At 38.0% G+C, this 22,676-nt stretch overlaps 1 protein-coding gene across 2 annotated transcripts in view; it reads left to right on the top strand.

Annotated features, from left to right (window-relative positions):
* The window catches only part of UNC13C (unc-13 homolog C), a 184,326-nt gene that overhangs the window by 77,472 nt on the left and 84,178 nt on the right, over nucleotides 1–22,676 (top strand). For both annotated transcript variants that reach the window (XM_009940223.2, XM_075431450.1), the window contains 4 exons: nucleotides 10,108–10,258; nucleotides 13,685–13,753; nucleotides 15,131–15,220; nucleotides 16,205–16,333. In XM_009940223.2, coding sequence (XP_009938525.2) covers nucleotides 10,108–10,258; nucleotides 13,685–13,753; nucleotides 15,131–15,220; nucleotides 16,205–16,333 — 439 coding nt within the window. The remainder of the gene's footprint in view (nucleotides 1–10,107; nucleotides 10,259–13,684; nucleotides 13,754–15,130; nucleotides 15,221–16,204; nucleotides 16,334–22,676) is intronic.

The following is a 22,676-nucleotide window of genomic DNA, read 5'->3' as shown; positions in this document are numbered from 1 at the left end:
ATCCCGGAGAGCATCCACATGCTTCTTATGCACTGTATCAGGCTCAAGTGAGTTTTAGGGTGTTGCTAATGAGGTGCTCTTTCTGTCTGAATGTAAAATTCATACTTGTTTGCAGTTTTAAAATTACCTATTATAAAAAGTTTCAGTGCCACTTAATGATAGGCAGTCTTGACCCTTGTAGGTACAGGTAGACAGCATATGCTGGTATAGGAACATATGGCATTCTGCATTTCTGAACACTGTGTAAATCTAATTAAGCCTCCCTAAAATACCGCTTTATAGAACAACTTGGCATCGTGTTCTGCTATGGTAATAAACACCACCACTTTTCTATCGTTTCAGGTTTATGCTGGTGGCTTTGTCATCTATGAACCTCTTGGTAGACCCTGATGATTTATTTCTGGCTCTCAAATTAATATTTGTTTATATTTATTCCTTTAGAGCACAGAAATAATATTTCAGAAAGATAGCCTTGATTTTCCAAATACACTGAGTATACTCATCAAGAACAATTGTGGCAGCTCAGCAAAGATAAACAAGAATTTAAATCAGTTTGTTGTTTTAGTGCCTGACTGTTTCATGGAAAATCAGTCCAACAGGTGACCAACTAGAAGTCCTGAACACATAAAGCTCAAGCTCTTTTCCTCACTCAACCAGCATTAGCAAAGAAATTCTGCATTTTCTGCAATTTAAAATGTCTTGTTGTCACGTAAAAAGGGGTCAGGGAGTCTGAAAAGTGGCAAGAAGAAAGCCCTCCCAGTGAGTCGAGAGGTTCAGAGCAGACCCCCTTGCTTTCTAAACTCTCTCCCAGAGAGGAGTCTAGGTGCAGCTGGATCTGCTCCTAGTCCCAGACTTGGTCAATGGTTTACGTCTAAAGGGTTAAGCATGTAGCCACTTATCAGATTCAACTTGCCTGTCAGAGCCCTTCTAAGGACTTTCACTGAAACGTTTCGCAAAGTTGAAACAATAAGTAATTTATTCAAGTGACAGGTATCACAGATTCAGGATAGCCATTGATAAATGCACTGTCTACAAAAATTGAGCTCAAGGTAATGGTTTAGTGCTTCAGTTAAAAATGTGTTCCTGGGAATACGTCTGACAAAGTCAGAGGTGTGACTTTTACCAAAAAGGCATCCTTTCTTGGGGGGTGGAAGAGAGGTTCAGGCTCATCAGCCCATCCATCAGGTAAAGTTCTTGCTTGACTCCTCCTCCGAAAGAGAGTTTTCAAGTGTCAATTTTTAGATGTTTGAAAATCTTTTTGTGGAGTGGGACTAAGTCAATTATTATGTGTCAATTGGCTCTTGGCATGGAATGTCGTGTCATCAGAAGCGGGACTCGGCAATTTGACACCCTTATTGAGCAAGCATCTTGGTATGCACTTCTGGGGGCCATCCGTTCTTTATCCGAAGCAGTCTCTGGCTGCGTGGCCTCCACTGCGCCCCACAGATCACTTGACGGACAATGATGGGCTATGCCCCCTTGCTTCTGTCTGATAAGTGAATTGCTCCCTTTGTTAACTCTTCAGCTCTTGGCACCCGAGTCCAAGCATGTCTTTCATCTTGCATTGACAAGTCCAACAAGGCCACCAATTACACGTGTGTGAGCCAGCGTTTGATTCTAGATCAAAAGGACACTACCTGTGCACCACCAAAGACTTATTAGAATGTGGATAAAAACCCGAAAGATATCACATGGATGGTTACTTATCTGCCTTAGTCTTTGTCCCCAAGGAGACTTTTTTCATTAAAGTTCTAAAGAGAGTGAATTCAAAAGTGATTGCGCACCTCTTGTTGGAGACACATCCACGTTTTTATGAGACTAAATAACGACAGTTCTTCCCTAAAGGATGCCCACTTAGAAGAGGTATCTCAAGATACGAATTCCAACTGCTCAGTTTCTAAGCAAGGAAATCTGCTTCTGAGTTACCAAAAGTGGAAGTCACGTGAATAGAAAATCAGCTATTGACCCAAAACCAAAATACAACAAAAAGCCTGCTTGTGTTGCAATGACTGCAGCTCTTTGAAGAGTCTTGGCTGTATAGATTGCATAATCACAGAATCACAGAATGGTAGGGGTTGGAAGCGACCTCTGTGGGTCATCTAGTCCAACCCTCCTGCCGAAGCAGGATCACCTACAGCAGGCTGCACAGGACCTTGTCTAGGCGGGTCTTGAATATCTCAAGAGAAGGAGACTCCACAACCTCCCTGGGCAGCCTGTTCCAGTGCTCCGTCACCCTCAGAGGGAAGAAGTTCTTCCTCATGTTCAGCTGGAACTTCCTGTGCTTCAGTTTGTGCCCATTGCCTCTTGTCCTGTCACTGGGCACCACTGAAAAGAGCTTGGCCCCATCCTCCTGACACCCACCCTTAAGATATTTGTAGGCATTTATTAGGTCCCCTCGCAGCCTTCTCTTCTTCAGGCTGAACAAGCCCAGCTCCCTCAGCCTCTCCTCGTAGGGGAGATGTTCCAGTCCCCTCATGATCCTTGTAGCCCTCATAATCCATTCTTCCTTCTTATAGTTATTATATTGCTCCACTCCTCATAGAGTATGTATTGGGAAAATAAATGAAAGACAATTGTAGACATATGGGTCAGAAGATTTTTTTTTTGTGTGATGTATAGCAGCTAAATAGTTAGCTACAAAAATGATGTGCGTATACTCCCAGAAGTCAAAGCACGTATGTATGAGAGAAAAGGAAAGAAAATAGATGACAGAAAAGAGATCAACAAAAGCAGAACAACAGCTCAGTGATCCAGCTGGCCTTTATTTTGATGACTGCAGTGATGGGTGGAGATTTATGCTTTAAATTCAATGTCTTGAAGGAATCGTACTGGAAGTTTGTTTACCTACATATATTAAGCCAACTCTCCACCACCTGGAAAAAATAATTTTCTTCCTATCATTCATCTTTCAACATAATTTGTTTCCCTTTAGAAGGCAAAAAGCAAGGCACATATTAAAACAGTGTTTGACTACACACTGAAATTATACATAACATCAGCATCCTGGATTTACTCTGTGGTGGAATCAAGTGCAATAAAAGTTCTATTAAGATCTTCTCTTCTGGCTGGCAAGAGTCACCACAGGTAGAACCTAATGTTTCTAAATCAGCAACATAGTTCTCATTCCAACAGGTTAATGGGCATGAACTGTGCCACCTTGTTCTCCTGCTAGTCTTCAATTAATGTGGCTGCATTGCAAAAAGCACACAAATCACCCATTAAAGTAATTTGCACTGATAGCATTTGCTTACTGAGTACAGCACATTAATTAGCCTTCTTTCTTTGCCGATTCATGCTAGCAGAAGAATTGGAAGAATCACAGGTACTGCACGTGGGTCAGGAAATTGCATAGTGAGAAAGTTGAAGTAAGCAGGCCTGTTTTAGACATGTGATTCTTGCTTAAATAATGCAATATAACTCTAAAATACATGAGACTTAGCAATGGTTGCTGTGACATCGTGTGCCCATTAGAAATTGTTAATAACTCATGCTATTGGCTGCTGTTTTCAGACCTACAAAAACAAGGAAGTTTCCTCTTTGATTTATTTATTTTAGCATGTGGAAGGAAGCCAAGTGGCTTGCAGATTTCTTACCTGAGTTATCAGCACTCTGAGAGTCCTGATCTGTATTTTGTGTGATAATAGGTTCTGTGAACTTTACAGATTTTAATTAAATGAAGGAGATAAGCGAAAATTCACATAACCTGTCACTTGACACAGATGCTTTATCATTGATTTCGATAACCAAATTACAGGTGGAATGGTGTAGTAATATAATAAGGGCATACATAAATTACATCAATAAGCTTAAATTTTCTTCACTACAAATTAGTACAGTCTGAGTCTATTTTCAAGATAAGAGCTCAGTCCAACCTTGGGTAGCTCAATGTGAAGTCGTTAAAAGAACCTGCAGAAGACACCTTGCTGAACTTAAGATGCTGACCCAAACTATTTTTCCACAGTCTGTCGTGTTCCCTGTGGGCAACTGATACAATCTCAATGGCTTCTCACATAGTGACTGCTGCTGACCGCCCCTTTTGTCTGCCTGCTCCCCTTACCGGAGCGTATGTTATAGGTATTACTCTAAGGCTGGTGGGATTATTAGTGCCTGCTTATCTCCAGCTTGGGGTTCCTCATGCACTAAGGATCTTTAGTTCCACTAGAAGGTTTTTGGAAATTAAAGGTCAGCAGTAAACATATATGTTAATTATTTTTATGTCAATTTTTTAAAAAATAGTTCTGATCATGTCTACATCTATTTCTCAAAGTGCACGTGATGAATAGATCAGGTGAGGTTACTGTTAACTTTAGAGGTTACTTGAAACTGGTGAGAATCACCTGCCATCACTACTATATTTTGTTCTTCTAGTTGATTGGAGACATGTGCCATACGATGAAAGATTTTCCTAAGGAGCAGGTAGCTGTGTTGCGCTTTTGTCAGATTTACATTGTGGTATCTAAAAGCACATCAGTAAAATACTGGCAATGAATGAAAGGTTTGGTAGCATTATCCCTGTGAGCCATGTAGCTGGGAATGCTGAGTTCTAGTCCTGGCCCATGTGATTGATTTGCTGTGTAGATTTGAGCAGTTTCTCTCAGTTTTTTGGAATGGAGGTAATTGAACTTAATGATCTACCTTACAGCAATGCTGAGAAATATTTGCAAAGCACTTCAGACATGACTACCGTGATACAAGTTTTAAGAATCAGTATACATCATCACATCGGTGCAAGACTATGTGATGTGAAAACCCAGCACGAAAATACTTTCAGAGTGTCCAATGATAGACAAAGCCCACAAAGTGGGTGTCCTGCCATGGCCTGGAAATGCTGCACATGCAGAGGGATCCCATATACAAAGGCTGTAGCCCTAGATTCTCTTTGAGTCTGTCTCTCTAGCCTTCTGTTCCCCATCTGGATCCCTTCTTTTCCAGTCTCTTTGCCCAGTCAGGTAAACTAGAAAATCCAGTAATTATTCTGCTCCTCAACCTAGCTTTGGAGTGGGATTAAGGGTTTGATTCATCCCAGTATCCACTCCTGTTGAAATCTTGTGTCCTTAACGCTTCAGAGACCTTGGATGATACTTTAGCAAAATATGATGGGATTTTCTTTAGGTGTTTTTACATGCATAATTAATGATTTGTTTTTTTCTTGGGAATTATGACTTAAATTATAAAAAGATTTATCTTGACTGAGATGCAAAAGAATTAGAAAATTGCAATTTTAGAATTTTTCCAGCCAATTGCCTTTCAATTACAGGATCAGTTGGTATACATCTCTTGTGCTTTATTTTTTCAGGAAAAAAAAAAAAAAAAAAAAAAAAACAAACAGAAAAATACTTTAATTTATGGATCACACACATGTTTTGAGCACTCACTGGTCATTAAAACACACTTTACATCTTGAAGGAGTCGAAAATATTTTCCTGTGTTGACCGTAGTGATCATGTAGCTGTAGTGATAAACGGATGTGTTCAGCATACATTTACCTTACTGCAAGTAGCTGATTCTATTTCAAATATCTTATTGTCGCCTTAATTTGGCAGAAAATAAACCCCCTTGCTTTCTAACTCTCTTCACTGAAGTGAGAGGCTAGGTGCGGCTAGGTTTAAATTCTGAGTGATATCCAATTTGCCACTACCAGTCCAGTCGCGTTTAATATGTATATTAAACTACCACGATTCTGTATACACTAATAGCAGTCTGCACCTTCAGTCCAGTCGTGCTCATGAACTAGCACGGCCATGTTTGGTCGCGTTCAGTGAGAAACTGTGACAACTGGCTACTTAAACAGTGCAGTTTTATTTGTGCAACAGGTATATAGGGTTTTTGAATTGCCGGTGATAGTGTCTGTCTGCAAGAAAGCATGTGCAAATATAAAACGCGTGAAAAGGTTATAAATAATACAGCCTGGCTATAAACATTAGGGAGTAACTATTCCCGAGAACAGCGCTTAGTTTAAGTCTCACCCAAGGCGTCCCAAGGGAGGGAGAAGCAAGGCTCAGCCTGTCGGCCAATCCCGGTTGTTGGAGGCAGTCTGAGGTGGAGTTTCCCTTGACTTGCTCACAGTGTTATCTTCTTTTCCTCCAAAAATCTATGGTGTTATCTTCTTCTCCGAAAATCCCCCATTTCCCTGGCTATTTTTATATCCTTTCTACCTTTAAGGTGGAGTTTGAGTGACTGTAGTCATGCATACCTTTTATCATGATTGGTGTAAAATTCTCTTGCTTCACATTTAAAGGTTTAGTTTACGAAAAATTGAGAGCGCAGCCTCGAAGAGGGGTGGTCGCACCTCAGAGGTGGGTAGCCTTCGGGATGGAGGTGTGTTTTGGTATTAAAATGATATTAAAATGAGCAAAGTTCATGTGACGATAGCACTTTGGCAAGGTTTCAAAAACTTGTTGGCTCAGGGGGCCAGATGAGCTACTTATCAGTTCTAGAGAACCATTTCTTCCCGCTTTATCATCACAGAGCATGGCCACAGAGTCTTCACTCTGTTCCATCCTCTATGGCACATTGCAGGGAGTTGCTGTGTTAGTGGATTCTTCGCATGCCTGCTGCAGCTGTGTCCCATTCTCAGAGCTCCTTTTGATTTCATGCTTTTCCTCAGTGGGTGAACACTGCTACGTTTTTCATATAAACCTTAATTTTCAGATGTAAAACCATAATTTTACTAATAATTCCACACTTACCAGGTCCTGTAACATGTTTTTTTGACAAAGGCTATTGAGGAGAGCAGTTTGGCCGATAATTTTGTGATGTCTGTTTCTGATATCTAGGTACTGAATGGATGTCAGGTACATTAATGAAGACTGATTTCTGAGCCTGGACACTTGAGGAGTTTTGGAATTTTCTTCTTTTTTAACATATCTGTGACCTGACACAGATTTCTGAAGTAAACATTGCAATTTTAATGTCTCATTTGCAAAGTAAATGAAAGTGTTGGAGAGGTCTGGAGTGATGTGAGATATGGACAGCCCAGATCATTTTTTTTAGGCCCATTTCTGAATCTATAGATGAGTATCTGTAGTAAGAGTCTGTGCACTGGTAGAGGAGTACTGGAAAAGCAGAAGCAAGAGAGACTTTATGTGCTGCCTTCTCCTGACACTCTCTGCTCCCCCAATTTCTCTTTCAAAAATATAGACTAACAGAAGAAGTAAGAGTTGCTTGGCAGATGTGAAATTGCAAATTACCCCAAAGGGGTAATATATACACTTACTCTTTATACCTTTATATATGTAAGTGTAATATATACACTTAGTCTTTATACCTTTATATTCCTCCCAGTCCTGTCTAACTATAAAAAGACATCTGCAAATATACTATGTCAGCAGCATGGGAGACCCTAGAAAAGATACTGTTGTCTCTTCAGCAAAAGCAAGTTTCTGCAGCCTTGGAATATCAGAAGGCGGGAATATGATGAACAGGGTCAGTCACAAGAGCACGAGGCAGGCCTCAGAGTGAAGGAATTCAGTGGATGACTGAGACAATAAGAGGGTATCAGAAAGCATAATGTAGGTAAAGTGAGTTTTTGTGCAGGCTTGCAAGAAAGTACAAAGAGCTCATTTTTTATATCTTAAGGAACGGGAATCCAAATACAAGATGTAAATAATCTTTAATGACATGACTGGAAGATTATTTGAGCAGTGACAGCAGTTAAGAGTACTTGGCTTAAGTTCGTCAAGACCGAGTTTGGTTGTACCTTGTGTTAATTTTTTTTCTTGGATGGGCGCTAGGGCCCAGGTGGTTCAGGCCCAGCACACTGCTATGCCTTATGCTCCTAAAAAGAAACAGTAGAGAAGCCAGGGACTCCAGCTAAGCACTGCATGCTGCCAAATCAGGGCCTTAAGACAGATAGAGAGCTCCAGAGTGACTGGAATTTCTTCATCCTCTTCTGTGCAACTCTATACTCATTTTCACCATCATTTTGTCTGCCTAATCCCCCTCACTCTATTTCCTATCTCTATACACTTACTTTTTATACTTTTATATGTCTTGCCTAACTATAAATCTTGAAAATAAGATTTTATGTTTTTTAATTTTTAATTATGTTGTTCACTCTCCTTATGTGTTGGATCTTTCATCCATCTTGTATCTCTCATGTTTTCTTATGTTATAAGCTCTTTGTACATTTTAAGCAGGTATCTCCTTTTGTTTTGAACATGTAAACAGTGCTGCTATGTTACAAACCTGATTTTGGCTGCTGCAGTACAGCAAGTTCTTTAGGCTTTTAATTTCTATAGGCTCACTTTTCATTTTGATTTAAGAATTTGAATCTGACTAAGTCCAGTTAAAAGTCTAAGTGCTTTGCTGATTCTGAGCTTGAAGAACTAGCAAAACAATAAAACATGTGACCTACTCAATTCATGTATTGTCTTTGCATGTTTTAGCATTCTAAAAAACAAAGAGAATACATAAAATATTTCTGACTTTTTTTCAAATTCAGTATTAGTTGTATATGACTTCCCACTTTGAATACTGTATATTGACAACAGGTTTACCTGTTATTAATGACCTGACATAATGTTCTCACTGATTCAGCAGTATTAAAATTTCACCTAACAAATTCTAAATTCTAATTGCCCATGAAGCAAACTGCTTAAAAATCAGAGCTGGGTGGAAGTCACTATTGCGATTTTCTTACATTTGCTGGCCTGAGGTGCTGTGAGCAGTCTTTGGTTTCTTTAAGAAAAGTGAAACAGAAAGGTTACTAGCAAGTCAGGGAGTCAGAACAGTTTAAAACCAAATAGGAAACAACTTCGCACTGTTATTTAGTCTGTGATCAGCAGTCAGCCCAAATTCTTACATTCAAGATTCTGTTGAATACAAGCTGGAAATAAAAAAATGGTTCCAGTTAGAAGCTCTAAAGGTTGGAATGGCGAAGTCCTGGCATCCTGAGGGAGACGATGTTCAGCCTGGGAACTAGTTGTACTCACATTCTGCAATGCAATGCTGTGGAGCAGTTTCTTCCTTTTCCCTATTCCTTTCTTTACTGTAGAATTCGACATGATGTGAGCATAAGCCCTCATGTTTGCACACTGACCTATGCAGCTCTACATATTGCAGAAGAAAACTGCTCAGTGCCTGATCTTCTCACAAGTGCCTTGAAACAGCTCTAACTGAACCACTCCTAACGGGAGTATGAGGCTCACACAACCTTTTTTCTTCTTCTCCTACTGCTATTGCCACCTTCAGCCTTCAATAGCCAAATGAGTTCATCGCTCTGAGCTTCCCCTCCATTCCAGTAGTGTACCTCACTGTAGGAGTGCTCATATTTCTATGCTGCGTGCATGCAGCACAAAGACATGCTGTGGCTGTAATCTCCCTTGTTAGTCCAATCACCATGACACACAACAGGCAATGCTGTAGTTTCTTGCTGGGATCAAAACAGTCCAGATCAGGGTTCTGGATAGTAGTTACAGGCTTGTGGAAGAACGTAAATCTCCTCAGAGTCTACATGAAATGGGGGATAAAGCCTTTTCTCTCCTGAAGCCCCAAACAGGCTCAGTGACAAACTTTCTCTTTTCTTAAACGTTGTTTCCCAATATGAAGCTGATTCAGGTGTAACAGACTAATTACCTAAACTTTACTGGCCTGAATCAAAGTGGAATAGTTTCCAATATGGCCTAAATCAAATCAAGGTGAACCTGGAAGTTGCTTGATGCCTCAGCTTTCATTAATAATGTCGCCTAAAATACAAGCCACAGTAAAATGCTAGTTTGAGTCTTTTTGTTGACATCAATTAAATCCTTCTCCACTAGAGTATAGATCTCTTGTGGCCTTTTATGATGATAAGTTCGTGTTTGATATGAAGTTTGTGTTTAATAATGAATGATTTGTTTAATAGCAGTTAAGATAGTTAAATCATGGTTTTGTATTTAGAATTAACAGAGTGAAAAGCAAATGTGAATCCAATGTGTTCAATTTGAAAATATCAGTATGGAACAAGTGGCAATGTCTAAAACATGCCTGGATTTTCCTCACATGTATCTGAACAATTGCCCATGAGGTAGCTTGAAATTACATCACTGGAGCTGAAAACAAATTGTGGCAAGAGAAAGAGCAGAATCTTTGCCATCTTTAATAACTGTCCATTTGTTTGAATTATAGGCACTTTTCCTGTTTATCTTCTAAATACATGTGCCCTGGTGTTCCAGCAGTTATGAGTACATTGTTGGCCAATATAAATGCCTTCTATGCTCATACTACAACAGCAACTAATGTATCTGCCTCAGATCGGTTTTCTGCTACTAACTTTGGGGTAAGTAATCTTTCTTGTTTGGTACAATACTAGTCCTCATCTTTTTTCTTCCAATATGTGATACCATATTAACTCCTATATTCAAACATTTTTTAAAAGTTCATCATTTTAAAGAATAGAAGTTGCTGTTAGCTTTTGAAAATTTCACCCTGACTCTTTACAATCAATCAGTATAAAAGCTAGAAAAGATATTCAGTTCCTTATACAGTGAAACGTAAGGCATATAGTGTAGAAGGCACTGGCACACGTGCATAGTATTAAAATCTTCAATGATCAGTTTTTGTTTTGATTGCAGTGGGGCTTGCAACCTGCTGACTACACTAGACTAAGTATCGGTTGCAATTGCTTTCTTGGGCTATGTGTCATCAATGAACTCATATTAACCTTATGGATCTAGCCGTAAATACTATTCTTCTTAAAAGAGCCTATAATGATGGACTCTCATGTTTGCTGAAATAATGGTGCATCATCCAAGTCCTGGATTTAGGTATCAGAAATTTTAGGAGGAATACCAGCACCTTAGAATGTGGTTGTACTTTTTCTGTGGTTGATAACTTTCCTTCTGTGGACATGTATCTCACAGTGTGGACTTACTAGCCTTTGAACATGAAGAAAAATAAATGTACTTTCACTCTGTATTCAAATTTGTTCACCCACCCTCACTGGGGGAGACAGGAGCAGGAAGAGAGAGCAAAAATTCAAAGAGGTTGCTTTCATATCTCTCGTATCTCTCTTATTACACATGATATAGCCAGAGATAGAGTATAAATGTGGTTTATTGCTGACAAATGCATTTGTTCCTTCCTCTTTTTTTGTACGGCTATTATTTGTTTTGTTGATATCAAAGCTATTTTTAATTTAACAGTAGCTATGAAAACATGATTTTTTCTAAAATACTATTTATTGGCAGGAACCAAAATATTAAATGTAATTTAAAATTATTAGATAGAAATTATAGTTGTTTGAAATAGCATTAAAGGTACTAATGCTCTTCTCCAGTATTAAAAATAACAGAAACATTATGATTTTCAGGATTTTCGACATTATGAAATTACACATTTGGACTAATAAACCAAGAAAGACTTAATTCTGATTTTGCTTTTGTCTTCCCATCAGAAGTCAGAAACGCAATTATCAGACTACGCTCATTAAAGTAATTCAATCCATGCCTGGAAAAAAGTACCAATGTTTAGTTTTGTAAAGAAAATTTGCTTGGGATGCTAAATCAAATTTTGATCTGTAACAAACAGTGTATTAAGTACAGCATTCCTGTATAATTTTTTCATACAGGGCCTCCAATAGATGAAACCAAATATCAGTTTGCATTTCATGCACAAGTACTTTTGAGATAGAACTTATGTCTACGAAACTCACTTTGTGTAGTAATAATATCAGATATTGATTTATGTTATTATTGCTGAATCCTGAATGTTCTCAGGATCTGATGCTACTGCTGACAGCCATTAATGATTGAGTTAGTTCTGAATACTCCTGAAGTAGTACTAACATTAATAAATTTTCATATTTAAGGGATGCCATAAGCCTGTTAAAAAAAATCCCAAAAACATAAAGTCATTATTTTCAGGTCCATTCACTATTTTTTTTAGAGAAATATTTACTGTAAATATCAATTTATTTTTCTTTTAATTGTGAAGTCTGGTGGAAGTACTTACATACAAATGTACCCAGGGCTGGGTCTTTACTTTGTTCTTGAACTGGAACTTTATCTCCTGCTGCTAGAGGTTTGCTTTGAAAGTGGAATATTAACATTACCCCATTACTAGAACGTAAAAAAGTTTTACAGATGAAAAGTGCTATCAGAATGGTTATGATTTAATTATTGTATTACCATGACAGCACAATATTGCTCTGATCTTATTCAGGTTTTCTTTTATACGTGAATTGATGGTTTATTATGTAATGTCTTTACATCTTCGTTGAAACAAGGCTACTCTTTCTAATGTTCACGCTCTATTAGATTTTTGAGTTGGATCCAGGTTTCAAAATTTAGAATGTTTTTTCTGGATTTTCTACTTTTTTTTCTATTTTTCTAATGATCAGAACTACTTTTATCCTCAGACTGGAAGGAGATTAAGTCCTCTTTCTGATGTTAATGCCAGTTTACCTTTGACGCAAATTCCAATCCAATTCATAGTTCAACAGATGGATGAAAAGACAGTAGTAAGCATCACTAATAGAGATTTGGAGCTCTGTTTTCAAACAATTGACTTCTAGGCAAAATATTAGATTATTTTTCTCTCTTGAATCACAGGCATTTTTGAGTAGATAGCTGTACATCATTCATCAAAAAGAACATCTCCAGTTCAAGTCTCAGGCTACAACTGGGAAGGATTTGGATGACTGAATATTTCAGTACAGATTTGTAACATGATAAAGAAGTTCCCATTTGATTGACCCCGTAAGGGAACTGTGCTAAATTAGTGGATTTTGGTGTAGGTTAGGGCTGTACTGATGAGAGACAGTGCACAAAGAACTTTATTTTCATATTAGTGCCAATCATATTTCAGGGATTGTGTGGATGCAGTCATGCATTCTGAGAGCTATCAGACCTTGCTGCTTCCACAAGCATGCTGCTTTCACATAGGCTGGCAAGGATTTTTTCACAATTTTTTGCAGTGGGCTATAGAATATGTTCTAACACGAAATTTGGTGATTAGAAACTCTCATTAGTATTACTTGAGAATGGCACAACTCAGCTGGATATCTCACAATATGTTTTCACTGCACCTTCATCTATCAAGGTAACAAGTTAATCACATTTGAAAGGGAAAACTCTAACTACATAGTATTACTCAGCTTATACTTATAAAAGCTACTGTTTCTGAAGTATAATTTTCAATCATACTTTTGCACAAAATTCTGCTGTAAATTAGCATAATTTCCTACACACTAAGGAGGGGGGAAGTGCTTTCTTCAAGAGTGCAAGCAATTACAAGGCAAATCTAAAAATTTAACATTTTTGTCTGTTTTAATAAGCCTTGCTAACATCAGTTAAAACTTTGGACTTTACATTGAATTGATGCTGTTACTGCTTTTTGGTCAGCGACATCAGGCAATGCTTTTCAATTTCTAGATATTATGAGTTATTTAACAATAGATCAGTCATTAAGAAAGAAAAACACTGCATAGGAAAGTCTGTCACCTCACTAATGTATTGCATAACTGCACAGTGTTGAATGCACATCAGGTAAAACACAATGTAGAACAGAAAGGGAAAATAAGGTGATTAAAGATACGTTGCCTGGCCTTGAAACACAGATGTGTCAGACCAGCACTTTTATATGAAGCAATGGAAACCAATCTATTTTTCAAATAAATTAAGAATGGAAAGCAGCTTTCTAAAACCCCACCAGTTACAGGAACCTGCAAACTCTTATGCAAGATATTCTTGTTTTCTTTTTACAGAGGGAGAAGTTCATAAAACTGTTGGATCAATTGCACAATTCTCTGAGGATTGATTTATCTAAATACAGGGTATGTGCAACATATTCTATCTAGAGGAAAACTCAAATTTTTTTTGTGTAAATATCCTTGTGCACTTTATATGCTTAAAGAAGTTTTAGAGATTAATCCCTCTTGTGGCATAGAAGCTGAAAATACTGGGTGCTGACAGGAGACCTCAAATCCTTTGCAACAAAAACTTACAGAATTTAAGAAGTTCAACAACAGTATTTTTTTTTATTTGAAAAAAGTCTTTTCTTTCCAAAAGCTAAGAATGGGTCAAGGGATGAGCAGACATTCAAGAAAGAGTAGGATTCAACAACTTTGGTTAAATTAAGTCATAACTTGATTAAGTTAATTTGTGTGCTATTTACCTTCACTGACTCATCGAGTGCAATTTGCAGTTACTGTTGTATTTATTCTGAGAGGCTGACATCTTTGCTACAACTTCCATGCTAAGATCCTAGGAGTGTTGAGACTTGTCTCCTCATTCTTCTACGTGATAGGATGTTCAGTTTCATTTGTGCCTCATGGAAGCTCTTTCCACTCAGGTACGCTCCAAACCCAGCCTTTCAGGAAAGTAGAATGCACTGAATTCCTGGCAGTTATCAGACCGTTCTGAACTCCCTCTCCTTTTCCATTCCACTGGAGCACGAAGCTTTTGGATGATACATAAGCTATTAGGGCTCCATCAGCTATGTCTCTCCTTTCAGCTTCTAGGAATGGCAGCCTCCAACTCAGGAATTTCTATGTTTGTCTGACCTGTTTTCTAAAACTGAAGAACAAAGGGAATATTTAAAAGAACCCCAAGGCAGTAGACGTAGTAGAAGTTGCACAATCTCAGTTTTTAAGACCATATCCTTCATGCAGCTGCTATGTTCGTATTAGGATCTTTTAATTTTGCAGAATGTTACCCAGATGATATTGGAGCATGAGGACATTTGGCTGATGTTTCATTAGTACGAAGCCATTTAAATAACATTATTTCCCATCAGTCTTCCTGTTAAGATGGACATCATAGCAAAAATTTTGTATATGATTTCTTCATTAAGCTTACTACTGCGTTTATGCCTACAAATGATTTATGTGCTATGCAGAACGTATAAATTATTTTCATTAGCAACATTTTCCATTTTTTTGTAGGTTTTTTTACTCCATTAATGTTTTGAAAATATCAGAATATTTTAAATCATTTGTATTACAAATACAAGAGTATTATCAGAAGTGTTCATATTCATGTGAAAGGGATAGTCATCATTGACTTCCTCACAGGCAGAATTCAGGCAACACGTGAATATTTCTAATTCTTCCAAGAAGCATCTTTGTTTTCCTAGAGGGTTTTTCCTAGCTGTTCAAGGATCTGACCTGTAACTCCAATTTTGCATGATTCCTCTCTTCCTGATTCACCAGGATAATTTTCCTGCCAGCAATTCTGAGAGACTCCAAGATCTGAAATCCACTGTGGACCTGCTTACAAGCATTACTTTTTTTCGAATGAAGGTATTGTCCTTTATTTGCACAATGACACTAAAAAAAATGCTGTTTCCTTCTATTTTCCAGAAAAATCATATTCTATTTAATACTCTTAATCAATTCATCTCCTGCAGTTTTAAATTAGATCTCTCAGCTTACTGAAGATCATTGAAGTCATCTTATCCATGCTTTGTATTAACAATGTGGTAAAACCCATTATCTTTGAAAAATAAACTGTCTTCTCCTTTTTTAACAATTCTTTTTACATCTCCCAAAGGAAACAAAAAAGGTACCTTTAAAATTAGTTTACAGTCAAGTCATGTAACATAAACTGAGTTGAATTCCTTAGGAACATGTGTCATATACAATAATGTTTTCCTAGTAGTGTCATAATATCACATGACAAACAGCAAGATATGTCTGATAAAACTACTTCCTTTAGTCACTCCAGATGTTGATATCTAGGTGGTCAAATTCTGAAATATTTTTATAATGGAATGGTACACGTTGATATTACTGGATGAAAATACACAAACACAAAACAACATTTGTCACAATAGTGTGTGATTTCACTGTGTTAGGCACTACATAAAAACAATTAAGATTATCCTTTAGGTATCCTAAAATGAAGTAAAAAGCTGAACCTTTTGCTTTCAAAAATGAAGAGCTATTTGACTGATATTCAGAGGAATGCACTTAATTATATGGTTTTAATTATTTCCTAAATGGTGGGATAACCTTTAGATATAAACCCTTGCCTCTTTCATCATATGAATGATTTCATTCAAATAAAACTTAGTGATACAGTCTACTTGCCTAACTGAAGTATGTGTTTTAATGTATCTTTAAACTAAGATCACCTTAAGTCAACACAATTTAAAATATTTTTATCATTGTTATATTTTAACACTTTTAATCCTGTATTACAGAACTACATTCATTGCAACACATAGATTTTTTTTCTGTTTGATCTAATTCTGTCATTCTGCCATTTATGAAATATTTTATTAGGTCCTTGAATTGCAGAGCCCACCTCGAGCCAGTACTGTGGTGAAAGACTGTGTAAAAGCCTGTCTGGACTCAACTTATAAATACATTTTTGACAATTGCTATGATCTTTACTCCCAGTTAGTGGATCAGGTAAGGCAAATATAAACTTGTTTCATGCTATTCCTCGTTCATTATTGTTAGTTTACCATAAGTAAATACAAAGCATTCCATTGTTCTTTCATATCAAAGCACTCAGGTTGTTGTCATTTTATTTATGTGACAAGGAGCACTGTATTGTAAATAAACTCAGAGATGCCTATGAACTCTAAAATGTTTAACAAGATCAGTTTCAAAATGAAGATGTTAACTCACAGCTTAGTCATCACGTAGGACATGGCTGTAAAATTGTCCAGTGGCTTTAGGGAAGGTAACATTAGATTGATTAGTGTTCATTAAAGATCTGTAAGTGGAAAATATTTTTTAAAAAATCTAATATTTCAGTGCAGTAGCTTTAGAAAAGAAACATTATAATTTCCTGAAAATGGCTGTTTTTCCAGCCTTATGTATTAACACCTATGATACACAGCTGGGTCCGAGCTTTAGTAACTGCTTCAAGAAAGCAGAGGATAATTCTATAACATTTCTTAATATTAGTCCATCAGGCTGAACTGTCAATGCAAAATAATTATAGCATTTGTTGTATTACATATGCTATGCAAAAGCCTGGAGAATGCATTTTTTTTCTATAATATGCCAGATTTTATTCTATAAGTACTGTTAAAATTAAGAAATTTGTATCTGCAATATTATACAATTATCTAAAAGGAGCATCAGCGCTTTATCACATTACTTCTTGTTCCTTACTTTTGCGTTCTGAATAGTACACAGGAAAAATAGTATTTCAGTGACTGTTTCTGCCTTGAAAAGGGTTAATTAAGTTGTTTGACAAATGCACATTTGCTGTGTTGTATATAATAGATAAGAACAGTCATACTACATGATATAAGACTTCACATTTTACCTGAAAGCACATTTCACTTGAATCCAAAAATATGAATTCCTGTATTTCAGGAGAGGCAGTACATGCTATATATTCATATATTCGTGCTATGTTCTGAAATTAGAATATATTTTCTAATGTTGGCTTCCTGTTACATGAGAAAATTTATCTCTGGCTCACAAGATTTAAACAGAAGAATTTCTCACCAGCACACATAGGCACCCCACACTCTGAGTGCTTGTGTATGAGTTTGTTCTCCAACAGATTATATTGCAAGCTGAGTATCAGTATAAATTAGTAGAAGAAGCAGCTTCAGACATCATGTCTATTTACCTCATAAACTGTTCTGTTTACTTGCTAACATTTATTCTGCAGATTTGATCTTGTCTGTTTAATATAATATGAGCTCTTGCTAGACTGGGTATTGCATAAGTCTGCAGTTTATCAACAGATGCTAGCCATTTCAGTAAACAGTTAAAAGTGAAGTAGTCCTTTGTAAAGCATTGTGATACCTGCAAAAGCTTATCCATATTTAACATTTTTCATTACTTTTTTCTGTGAATTCTTAAAATGGTTTAGCCTGTCTATTTTAGTAAGCGGTTTTAAAATGCAAGGATATTTTAGCTTTTCTGTTTGGTAGAGAATGTTCAAAGTGATGCCTCTCTTGAAATTAATTTTTTTTTTTGTAGAAGGATGGGCAATGTCATTATGTTAGTTTTCCCCTTACACAACTCTACTGAATGATAGAGCAATATGAAGTCCTGAAATAAAAAAAATAATTAACAAAATCCACAAATATTCACTCAGCTGAATTAACTGCATTTCACTGTAGTTATATGCCTATTCTATTCTCTTTCAGCAAGATTTCCAGCGGGTGAGTTTGTATGTAGAAATTTCAAGCAGACAAGTGTCTACAGAGTTATGGTCACTACAAGTACAAGAAATTTTCATGAAAATGTGCAAAAAGGAAAATTTAAAATTAAGATAAATAGACCATATTCAAAATAACTCATTGCTAACAGTAATCAAACAAGAATCACATATAATCTTAATAAATAGATAGTAAAACTTTCTGTTTCACAGCAGGTGGGAGGCAATTCTGAGGAGTATAATCTAACTAATCTTGTTTTAATAGAGAGATGAGTAAAATTATTCAAATTACTATCTAAATTTTGTATCAACTCTAGAGTGTACAAGGATACTGCCTTCTGCATTATCTTCTTATAATTTGCTACCAATGTATCTGCACGTGCGTTTAATTTTTGGAACAGCTAAGTATATAGCTTTTTTCAACCTCTATGGTTCTGGAGATTTTCCAGTGAATCCAGGCACATTGCACACTGGCTTGTGGTAGCACTGTTATAATAACAAAGCAGTAACCAATACTGTAATTCACATTTCATTAGCTTAGTGTCCAAAGCCCTTAGTCCAGTTACACCAGACTCCACCTTTAGGCCTGCTTCATTAACCATTCTCTTATCTCTTGCCTCCCCATCAGATGAGACCTCCTCCTCTCAAAGGGAGGAAAGGAGTTCATCCTAGCATGGTGGTGTAGCACAGGAGGTTCCAGTTTTAGCTGCACAGCTGAGATTTGAGCTGTGAGTAGTGACAACTGAAATTGATGAACCCCAAAGTAACAAGAAATGGTCCATATGTAGGTCACCACCTGCTCTCACTCAGGGGAAAGACTGGCAGCTGTTGTCCTGCCAAAGCCCACTGCAGACTCCGGGTTTTACCATGGTTCGTTTCTTACTTGAATCATGTTGTGGATGATGTTATGAAAAAGTGGAACCTGGACAGTCTACTTAAACAGTAGTATTTCCATCTGACCAGAGGTGTTGTATGTGCTGTCTCTGTGTGTAACTCACGTTAACCACCTTCTGCATTTGCTTTTGTCTACAACCTAAAATTCTCAAAGATGCCTGCCACTGTATTTCTAGAAAATGTTTAATGTCTGAATGCATATAACTGTCTGATTTGGGGGTGAAAACAGAACAATGAGTGATGAAATTAAGGGTGCTCTAGCTGGAGCTTGGGGAAATTTATCACTATAAGAACAGTAACAAGTAAATCACAAAATATGCTCAGGAATCCCCACTTCCTCTTTTTATTATTTTCTAACTTCGTGTTGGAGACATAATCACTGTTATAAAGCAAATATCTTGAAGCAAAATATCACCCCTGGGGAACAGCAATATTTCCTGGGGTGAAGCATGCTAAATGCTAACATTATGCAAAAATGTCATTCTGCTGTATCATACCAGAATGCAAAGAATAGCTGATGACAAAAAACAAATGAGTACTACAGATAGTAAAACATGACATCTTGACAGTCTTACTGACATGTATATTACTTTCCTCATTATTTGAGACAAAGCATTCTGAAGAGGTACTACCTAATTCCTTATGCAGCAGATGTAGTGTTTTCTCTTTTTAATTAGCACTGATCTGAGTGAAGAGCTAGCTGCCTTAAGTTGATAAAAAAATAGTGCCTTGAAAAATTAGTTTAGGAAGCACTTTGGTTTACAAATATGTCTTTCTCTTTTTTTAAGAAAACAAATTTTGAAGTCCTGGCTGACGCTCACAATGGCTTCAATAATTTTTTCTGCAGTCTTCTCCACTGAGTGAAACCAAAAAAATGCAAATCAAACTCTTCCTGTTCTCTGACGAGCTCTTTATCAGTAGAAATCATTTCATGACTGATAGAACCAGTGTACTGGAAAAAAATACACTGGGATGCTCTATATTTGACACCTCCTCAGCCGAGTAGTATTGAAATTCCACCTGATTTTGGAGACGTTTTCTTTGTTGCTCAAGCTCTGTTTGTTGTCATGGTGAAGCATGGTGCAGAAGACCAGGGGCTAGCAACAGATGAACTTGTTCAAGAGCCAGGTGTTACACAGCTGTAGCAGCACAGTGCTCTTCCCTTATGATTTATCTCTGCATAGAGGTGTAGCACCTTAGGTCAGGTCGATAATGTACTAATAATATCCTGGCTTTCGGGAACCAAGAGCTTCTGGGTTAACAAGATGCTGTGGACTAGCATGTGCATGGACCCATGCTTTGAGGGCTGGGTCAGTTTTGCTGTACTCAGCTGTGAGTGCCTGGTCACTTTTCCAGTTGGGATTTGGGAACCCGAGCCACTTAGTTGCTTTCAAAGCTGTACCTCTTTAGTAGAAATTGCAAAAAATTGGTAGATCATTAATTTCTTATAGAAATACTAGAAGAATTGAATCACTAAGCATGTGATCTGTGATCCCCAAACACATTCAAAAGTATGAGCAGGAAATAAAGCTGTGCAGTAGTGAAAGCTGTTTACCCCAGGGAGCCCTATTTTAAGGCCTGCAAATTTCAGTGCTAAGTAATACTTGTTGTGAGGCACTTTATTATATTTACACACTGCTTTAGATGCACTGGAAAGGTTCTCACTTCTTCAAATCTGGCAAGCTGAGGGCACTTAGATACCTCTTCTTATGTTGTAGCACTGTGTTTGATGGGCGACATGTCAGCCGCAGTAACAGAAAAACAGATAAAGTGCTTTAGAACAGCAGAAGGATGTATTTTTGCTGTGATGTTTCAAACCCCATTCTGAGACTTCTCTATCAGACAAATACAGATAAAATTGCTTGTTAGAAGGTTGTCTGAGAACACTGGTTAGCAAGTCAAGAGAACAGCTCATCATCCACTGGCAGCAGAGATCTGATAAAAGAGAAAGTAGAGGAAGTAATAAACCTTTCACCTTGAAGTAAGGAAAGGTAGTATTATTGTCATTAGAAGAGAATGAACACAGAAACTGGTTTGTTATCCAAAGCCTTATACTCTGTAACAGTTTATGTTTGCTCGAGGTGTGTAGCTGGTGTCAGTTAATCTTAGATCTCTCACAATCCAAATATTTTTCAGTGCTGAAATCTAAATGCTGGTAAAGGTTGGCTATTAATTAAGAACAATGAGCAAAATAAACCTGAACTTTACCCAGGCCTTAGATTCAGATTATCTCATAAGCAACAGGAGTCTAATGAATATTTATTTCTGTGAGATTGCAGTTAATTCACAATCCAGCCTCTTTAGTTAGGAACACAGTGTTTTTAAAAGCAGTTCAGATGATAGTGCTTTGCAAGCAATTTGCTTTGATTATTTATTGATCATTATTTTTTAATTATTTATACTATGTGATCCTAATATTCCCAGAGAACAATATAAGCTTGAGTAAATTGTGCAGTATTCAGATCCCTGTGTTATTGAGTCCTGTAACTATGAGGGTATGAAAACTTGAGCAGTTGTATGCGGTTGCTTCAAGTCCAGTTTGTGTCTGAACACTGGCAAAAGCAACTGCACGTTGAAATCTAACCTTCCGTAATACAGCTCCAACTGATTATCAGTAAGCATTGAGTTGGAATTGAGTGGAACACTGACAGTTCGAGAAGTGTGCACACACAGATCTCCACATCTAGGTTTGTGACATAATTCCTGTAAATTGATGATTATTGTGTAATTAGTAGTACAGCATTACAGAATCACAGAATGGTAGGGGTTGGAAGGGACCTCTGTGGGTCATCTAGTCCAACCCTCCTGCCGAAGCAGGGTCACCTACAGCAGGCTGCACAGGACCTTGTCCAGGCAGGTCGTGAATATCTCCAGAGAAGGAGACTCCACAACCTCCCTGGGCAGCCTGTTCCAGTGCTCCGTCACCCTCAGAGGGAAGAAGTTCTTCCTCATGTTCAGACGGAACTTCCTGTGCTTCAGTTTGTGCCCATTGCCCCTTGTCCTGTCACTGGGCACCACTGAAAAGAGCTTGGCCCCATCCTCCTGACACCCACCCTTCAGATATTTGTAAGCATTTATTAGGTCCCCTCGCAGCCTTCTCTTCTTCAGGCTGAACAAGCCCAGCTCCCTCAGCCTCTCCTCGTAGGGGAGATGTTCCAGTCCCCTCACCATCCTTATAGCCCTCCGCTGGACTCTCTCCAGTAGCTCCTCATCTTTCTTGAACTGGGGAGCCCAGAACTGGACACAGTACTCCAGATGAGGCCTCACCAGGGCAGTGCAGAGGGGAAGAAGAACCTCCCTCGTCCTGCTGGCCACACTCTTCTTGATGCACCCCAGGATCCCATTGGCCTTCTTGGCAGCCAGGGCACACTGCTGGCTCATGGTTAACCCGTCGTCCACCAGGACACCCAGGTCCCTCTCCACAGAGCTGCTCTTCAGCAGGTCCACCCCAAGCCTGTAGTGATGCATGGGGTTATTCCTCCCCAGGTGCAGGACCCTGCATTTGCCTTTGTTGAACCTCATCAGGTTCCTCTCTGCCCAACTTTCCAGCCTATCCAGATCACGCTGAATGGCAGCACAGCCTTCCGGTGTGTCTACCACTCCTCCCAGTTTGGTGTCATCAGCAAACTTGCTGAGGGTACATTCACAGGACAGGCATCAATTCAGGTATGCAAAAACATCTGGCGTCCTGATTACATACTTGAGCTGAAGCCAAAGTACTTCAGCCTC

Source organism: Opisthocomus hoazin, chromosome 10 (genome assembly GCF_030867145.1).
Source record: "Opisthocomus hoazin isolate bOpiHoa1 chromosome 10, bOpiHoa1.hap1, whole genome shotgun sequence".
Taxonomy (NCBI): Eukaryota; Metazoa; Chordata; class Aves; order Opisthocomiformes; family Opisthocomidae; genus Opisthocomus; species Opisthocomus hoazin.
The sequence above is the reverse complement of the archived record's forward strand: the minus strand, read 5'-3'. Positions and strand labels throughout refer to the sequence as shown.